Source organism: Rhinopithecus bieti, unplaced genomic scaffold, assembly GCF_001698545.2.
Source record: "Rhinopithecus bieti isolate Rb0 unplaced genomic scaffold, ASM169854v2 scaffold_76, whole genome shotgun sequence".
NCBI classification, from domain to species: domain Eukaryota; kingdom Metazoa; phylum Chordata; class Mammalia; order Primates; family Cercopithecidae; genus Rhinopithecus; species Rhinopithecus bieti.
In genome coordinates, this window is record NW_016803343.1 from 3,564,360 (window position 1) to 3,571,972 (window position 7,613).

At 43.4% G+C, this 7,613-nt stretch overlaps 1 protein-coding gene and 1 pseudogene across 2 annotated transcripts in view; both read left to right on the forward strand.

Annotated features, from left to right (window-relative positions):
• LOC108532942 (leucine-rich repeat flightless-interacting protein 1 pseudogene) overlaps nt 1-1,381 on the forward strand; it is an 11,388-nt pseudogene extending 10,007 nt beyond the window's left edge. Inside the window, exon 2 of the transcript XR_001886602.1 lies at nt 1,297-1,381. The product of XR_001886602.1 is annotated as a leucine-rich repeat flightless-interacting protein 1 pseudogene (transcript). The remainder of the gene's footprint in view (nt 1-1,296) is intronic.
• The window catches only part of KCNMB3 (potassium calcium-activated channel subfamily M regulatory beta subunit 3), a 23,779-nt gene that overhangs the window by 14,294 nt on the left and 1,872 nt on the right, over nt 1-7,613 (forward strand). The window contains 2 exon segments of the mRNA XM_017877275.1: nt 1,297-1,488; nt 7,243-7,441. Coding sequence (XP_017732764.1) covers nt 1,297-1,488; nt 7,243-7,441 — 391 coding nt within the window.

Below are 7,613 nucleotides of genomic sequence, written 5' to 3' on the forward strand. Positions count from 1 at the left end.
AAAAAAAAAAAAAAAAAAAAAAAAAGGAAGTGGAGGGATTGTGGCAAACTAGAGAACACACCTTCCACAGGGGCAGCCACTGCTCGGCTGGGCCCGCTGTTCATCTGCAGGGACGTGCATCTTGAGATTATTTACAAAGTCAGGACTCAGCATTTTTATGAGAAATATCATTATTTTTAAGGTCTTAACAAGTTATCCCACATTAAAAAATAATAATAAGCCGTGCCGGGCGCTGTGGCTCCCGCCTGTAATCCCAACACTTTGGGAGGCTGAGGTGGGTAGATCATGAGGTCAGGCATTCGAGGCCATTATGGCCAACATGATGAAACCCTGTCTTTACTTAAAACACAACAATTAGCTGTGCGTGGTGGCGGGAGCGTGTAATCCCAGCTACTTGGGAAGCCGAGGAGGAGGATTGCTTGAACCTGGGAGGTGGAGGAGGTTGCTGTGAGCAGAGATCGTGCCCAGCCTGGGCAACAGTGCGAGGCTCCATCTCAAACACACACACACAAAAAACGACAGAGAAGGCCAAACAAAGCACATCTGTGGACCGGATGCCGCCATGCCCACCGGTTTGCGACCTTTGTGTTGGGCTCTTCTGTTCACCAGACACCCTGCCCTGCGAGAATGTATCTCATCCTCTGCTGGAACAGGTTTGCAGGCACAGCGAAGAGAGGGAGAGAAGAAATGCAGGGACACTTACGCAGAACCGTGAGTGGCCAGAGAGGAGAAGGAGGGTGAGTGGAGCAAAGAAGCCATGACAACTTCATAATTCTGAGTGGACTGGGCAGTGGCCAGAAATCCTGGTGGTGGATATGCTGCCTTTCCAACAGGTGAATGTGAAAGAACAAGTCAAGCCCTGTTCAGGATGCTGTTAATTCCAAATGTGAACTTTTTGAGTCATTCTTTCCATGTGGAATTCAAAGGAGAATGTAAAAAAAAATTTCAGGAGGAAAGTGCAATATCCCTGAAAGGTAACAAAGTTCATAACACTTATTTACATACAACATTCTCTAGTCATTGATTAAATAGATCTCTACAGACTTGCATGAGGCAACATTCCTTAGTCTTATTTGCCACAATATATTTTAAAATACTTGATTACACATCACTTTAGCTTATTTAGATGGACTTGTCACCAAGCTCTGAACTGGGATTTCATTGTGTTGCATTCATCCTGCTCACGAGACACAGGTGGGTAGCAAACGAGATTATCCCTCCATTCCCCAATGGATTGGAAATGTTGCCACTTGTTTATGAGCCCACTGCAGTATCTCCTTCTCCCTTTTCCCAAAGGACAGCCTTTCCTGCCTCAGGAAAGAAGAGAGAGACAGACTGCAGTGATGGAGACCCACTAGATGTGCACAAGAGGCTGTCGTCCAGTGCTGGAGAGGACTGAGCCATGCTGCTGGGGTTTGCCATGATGGGCTTCTCAGTCCTAATGTTCTTCTTGCTTGGAACAACCATTCTAAAGCCTTTTATGCTCAGGTAAGAAACAGAGGAAGGAAATCTAGAGTTTCCAATTCAGATAAGATCCAGGCACAGTGGTAAAGGAGGAGAAGCTGGCTTTGGTTTCTCAATCTGTGACTCTCTGACATGGTCTAGAAAAAGAAAAATGCAATTCATCTTCCTCTCTCAGTGCTGGGGGCAGCTGGGTGTGGTGGAAGGGGTGGTGAGAAGGTCAGAGATACTCCCCTGCACTGCCTCCTCCCATCTGATAATCTATATATACCTCCAAACACGTAATCCACAAATTATAGTTTATTCATTTAGGTCATAAATCCTCCCTTTAAAATGTTGGTATTCCAGGAGAGAGTTAAACCTTGTATGCAAGCAAAATAAAAGTTTTTTGAGTCTGATTTTTTGAGTTTGACAGTGTCTACCTGGCACATAGTAGTTGCTCAATACATATTAGTTTCCTTCCTTTTCTTTTAATTAGGTTCTTTATTCAGTGCATGGAGTGATACAGTTGACCCTTGAACAACATGGGTTTGAACTTCGAGAATTCACTTATAAATGAATTTTCTTCTGTGCGTGCCACCCCGAGACAGTAAGACCAATCCCTCCTCTTTCTCCTCCTCCTCAGCCTACTCAACATGAAGGGGACAAGGAGAGGAACTTTATGATGATCCACTTCCATTTAGTGAATAGTAAACATGTTTTCTCTTCCTTATGGTTTTTTTTTCTTCAACTTTTATTTTAAGTTCTGGGGAACATGTGCAGAGTGTGCAGGTTTGTTATAAAGGTAAACGTGTGCCATGGTGGTTTGCAGCACATATCAACCCATCACCTGGGTATTAAGCCCAGCATGCGTTAGCTATTCTTCCTGATGCTCTCCCTCCCCCTGCCCACTGAGAGGCCCCAGTGTGTGTAGCTCCCCGCTATGTGTTCATGTGTTCTTATCATTCAGTTCCCACTAAGTGAGAACATTCAGTGTTCGGTTCTCTGTTTCTGCATTAGTTTGATGAGGATAACGGCTTCCAGCTTCATTTCATACATATCCCCGCAAATGACATGATTTTGTTCTTCCTTATGATTTTCTTTTCTTTTCTTTTTTCTGAGACAGAGTCTTGCTCTGTTGCCAGGCTGGATGCAGTGGCATGATCTTGGCTCACTGCAACCTCCACCTCCTGAGTTCAAGCAATTCTCCTGCCTCAGCCTCCTGAGTAGCTGGGACTGCAGGCACCTGCCACCACACACACTAATTTTTGTATTTTTAGTAGAGATGGGGTTTCACCATGTTGGCCAGGCTGGTCTCGAACTCCTGACTTTGTGATCTGCCTGCCTCAGCCTCCCAAAGTGCCGGGATTACAGGCGTGAGCCAGCATGCCTGGCCATGATTTTCTTAATAACATTTTTTTTTCTCTAGCTTATTTATTTATTGTTTTTTAGAGAAGGGGTCTTGCTCTGTCACGCTGGAGTGCAGTGGTATGATCATAGCTCATTGCAGTCTTGAACTCCTGGGCTCAAGCAATCTTCCCATCTCAGCTTCCTGAGTCAGTGGGATTACAGGTATGAGCTGCTGTGCCTGGCTATTCTAGCTTATTTTATTGTAAGAATTCAGTATATAACACATATAAACACAAAATATGTCTTAATCAACTATTTATTGGTAAAGCTTCCAGTCAACAGTAGGCTATTAGTAGTTAAGGTTTTTTTTTGTTTGTTTGTTTGTTTTGTTTTTTTTGATGCACAGTCTCACTCTGTCACCCAGGCTGAAGTACAGTGGCGCAATCATGGCTCACTGCAGCCTAGACCTCCTGGGCTCAGGCGATCCTCCTGCCTCAGCCTCCCAAGTAGCTGGGACCACAGGTGTGTGCCACTACACTTGGCTAATTTTTAAAGTATTTGTAGAGATGGGGTCCCCCTATGTTGCCCAGGCTGGTCGTGACCTCCTAGGCTCAAGTCATCCTTCCACCTTGGCCTCCCAAAGTGCTGGAATTATAGGCATGAGCCACCATGCCTGACCAGTAGTTAAGTTTTTGAGGAGTCAAAAGTTACATGGAGATTTTCGACTGCAGGGTTGGGGGTGTGGTGTTGGCATCCCTAAACTCTGAATTGTTCAAGGGTCAACTTTAGTTGCTACTTATTAAGTATATGCTGTATGCTCAATACATACTATATTTTATCCTACTTAAACCTACAGCAGCCCATGATGGAAGTGCTGAGGCTCAGAAAGGCCAAGTAACTTGCCCGAGTTCACATAGCCAGTAAATAATATGCCTGTCATTCTGACGTAAGACTTGCTTCTTAATACCTAAATGAAGTTTGCTGAAATGAGGGGAATAGGGGTTCTGATTAGGGAAGGGGAGGAGCTATTTAATTTTGTAGGATGGCCCATACAACATATGTTACTTTGGGGCCAGGTCAGTTCAGGGTAAAAGGAAGGCAAGGGGTGCTTTTGGAAAGTGCTTTATTTTGAACAGCCCCCCCCCCCTTTTGTTTTGACAGCCAAAGAGCAACAGAAGGCCCAGGGGGAGCAGAAGAGGAAGGCCTAGGAGTTCAGTGAGGGAAAGGGGTCATAAAAAGGAAGAGAGTGGCCTACTTCTGTTATTTATGATTCATCTCCTGCCATTCCTAGGTTACCATTGTTAGGGGAAAGATGTAGAGGTCACCATTTACTAATGGTAGCATACAGTGCCATTATTGGAAGAATTCCAGAAGAACCTTCTCTCTGGTATTAGCAACCAGGAGAAGCTGTGCTGCTCCTGATCAACCAGCTTACTGTCATTTAATGGACACCAGGAATCTTGTATCTGGTTGTATTTCCTTCATTGCTTTGGCTGCTAGGAAGCCCAAAGGCAAATTTGTAGCTCAGTTCTCATAACTACAAGGGATCTTATGGTCTGCAGGTTACATATTTGTACCTCACTTTTTTTTAAACTTTTTTTTTTTTTCTGAGATGGGATCTCACTATGTTGTCCAGCCTAGTCTCAAACTCCTAGGCTCAAGCGATTCTCCTGTCTTGGCTGTACCTCACTTCTGACTTCATTCTGTCTTTTTTTCCTCTTTTTCATTTACTCCTTTTTCCCTCATCCTTTATATATATATATCTGCATTACATGTCTATACAATGTGATTGAATGTTTGAATGTATGGGAATGTTGAGTAAATGTGCATGTCTGTGCACAGGCAAATCAGATTATTTTTAAAAATGTGACATATTTGGGAGATGGCTTAAGGGTACCTTCTGCAAGCTGGTACCAAACTGTTGCTCATAATTAAGTTTCACTTTTCTAAGCATTCCTGGAAATTATTTGGTTAAATTAAGTGAGTGCCTAAGAGTGGTGAGTTCTAATCTCTCTCAACTTACATCTTGTGCCATCTCAGAGAGTAGTTTTGCTCCATAAAGGGTGGTAGTTAAAAAGGCCTGGGTAGCTCATACCTATCCCACTCCCTCAGCCTCTCATCTCTCAGTCAAATGATGAATTTTGTCACAGCTGTAGCCGAATACACACCCGATGCTATTGAAGGAACATGCTCATTTTTGAGCCCTGAATACATCCCTGGTTCCATCTGAAAGGCTCTGACTGGGGCCTTGTACATAGGACAGCATGTCCTACTCTGTTTTGGAGCTTTCTAAAATCTTCAAGGAAAATTCAAATCATACTCAGTTCAGTACTTGGTCAAGATTTAGAGAGCTCAAGTTCTAACAGATAAAAAGGTAACTCTAAATTATTATGTCAAGATGCCTAGTTAAAATAAGTATATAAATTAATTTAGTGAAAAAGCAGACCAGTGCTAAATCTATGAATCTTATTTTCCATTTTTGTATTTTCACTTGCCCAGTATTTTTTCTTAGGCTACATCAGTGATTTTTATACCCCGGACCTTGAGGTTATGTTAAACTGCACGGCGTGTCTCAAGTTTGCTGTATTAATAAGGGAGAATGATTATTTTGGTCAAAGAGATTAATGAGAGTGCATTATGAACATAGCTAAATATTGCCTTTAGAACATTCTTACTTTTTTTTTTTTTTTTTTTTTTTTTTTGATGAGGGGAGGACAGAATCTGGCTCTGTTGCCCAGGCTGGAGTGTAGTGGCACAATCTTGGCTCACTGCAACCTCTGCCTCCCGGGTTTAAGCAATTCTCCTGCCTCAGCCTCCCGAGTATCTGGCATTACAGGTGCCCACCACCCCACCCAGCTAATTTTTGTATTTTCAGTGAAGATGTGGTTTTACCATGTTGGCCAGGCTGGTCTCAAACTCCTGGCCTCAAGTGATCCACCCACCTCGGCCTCCCAAAGTGCTGGGATTATAGGCATGAGCCACTGTGCCTGGCCCTGCTTTTCAAACATTCTGACTTTAGAGCTTGCTAATCTGACTTATTATGTTTAAGGAAGCAGTAAGTAAACACAGGGGTCCCCCTACATGTGAGTGTGAGGGTATATGAAGAGCCGGTCCCATACATTAAATGAAAACATTTCCTCTTCCCCTTGTTTACTTTGTCTTGGACTTGTTTTCAAATTATTTCATACATATACACATGTCCTTTCTCTTCAACATCACCACAAGATCTTCATGGCAGGAATTTTGTTTGTCATTTCTCATAGCACCTAGGATGTTTTGCATATGTAGTACATGTGAAAATTCTCAAGAAATTTTTTCCAAGTAGAATTTAATTCAGGCCAGGAGTGGTGACTCACGCCTGTAATCCCAGCACTTTGGGAGGCCAAGGTGGGAGGATCACGAGGTCAGGAATTCAAGACCAGCCTGGCCAATGTGGTGAAACCCCATCTCTACTAAAAATACAAAAAATTAGCTGGACATAATGGTGCACACCTGTAATCCCAGCTACTCGGGAGGCTGAGGCAGGAGAATCACTTGAAACCAGAAGGTGGAGGTTGCAGTGAGCCAAGATCGTGCCATTCCAGCCTGGGCAACAAGAGCGAAACTCCGTCCCCACCTCCAAGAAAAAAAAATGTAATTCAGTACAGCATTTACTGAACATCTACTCAGTGAGAGGTATTCTGTTTCATGCTTTGAGGAACATACAGATGAATTGGACATAGCTCCTGACCTCAAGGAACTTAACTGATAGCAAAAATATTCTAAGTATTCTATGAGAGATTCCACGTATGATTTGCACTTGCCTCTTTGGAAGTAGTGGGTATGTGGAATTGTACCTTGTTGCTAGAAGTTGTGTAGGCTATGTTGACCAACAGCCCTGTAGTTGGACTCCTTCCAAAGGCACACTTTCATCAGGACAAGCCAGTGCATCTTGAGATGATGAAGCATGAGAGATGATGAGATTCCTGAGTGAGTGTGAATCTTGGTGGTTACAGTATTATGGTAATGCTAACACTGTTTACACTGTGCTTCTCCAAATACCTGCATCTTAAATACTATTGAATATAAAGATTCCTGGGCCTCAAGTCAGACCTACCAAACCAGGATCTCTGGAATGAAGTGCTGGAATCCACAGTTTAACAAATTCTTCATTCTAACAAACTCACAGGTGATTCTGAAGTTTGAAAACCATTGTTACAGGGAGCAATATGCCAGTAGGATCATCAGAAGTGAGGTGGAACTTGGCACTTCGTGGCTCTTTACCCCAACTCTTTGTCTTCTGTGCTCCCTGATTATTAGGTGCCTGCTGTAAGGATCCTGTGCCACCTCAAAATACACAAATGCCTTGTACACAGATGCCTTGGGCATTGTGTACATAAGCTCATAACCACACTGAAATGTAGAACGAAATTTTCTAGTAAGAGAAGAACATTTATTTTTTTCAAATTGAAGTGCTCAGAGAGAAGAATTGACCTGCACTGCCATCCACACAGATATCATGGATGACTGGCTGGACTGTGCCTTCACCTGTGGTGTGCACTGCCGTGGTCAGGGGAAGTACCCGTGTCTTCAGGTGTTGGTGAACCTCACCCATTCAGGTCAGAAAGCTCTCCTACATTATAATGAAGAGGCTGTCCAGATAAATCCCAAGGTATTGTAAAGTTTAAAGAGTTCTTATGACAGCAACCCTTCCCTGCCAGACTGTCCCTAGCAGGGTACATAAATAACCCAGGGCTGTCTTTAGGGATAGATCTGTTTTTTTTTTTTTTTTTTTTTGGAGGGGGGTTTGCCCTGTCCCCCCGGCTGGGGTGGAGGGGGGGGGT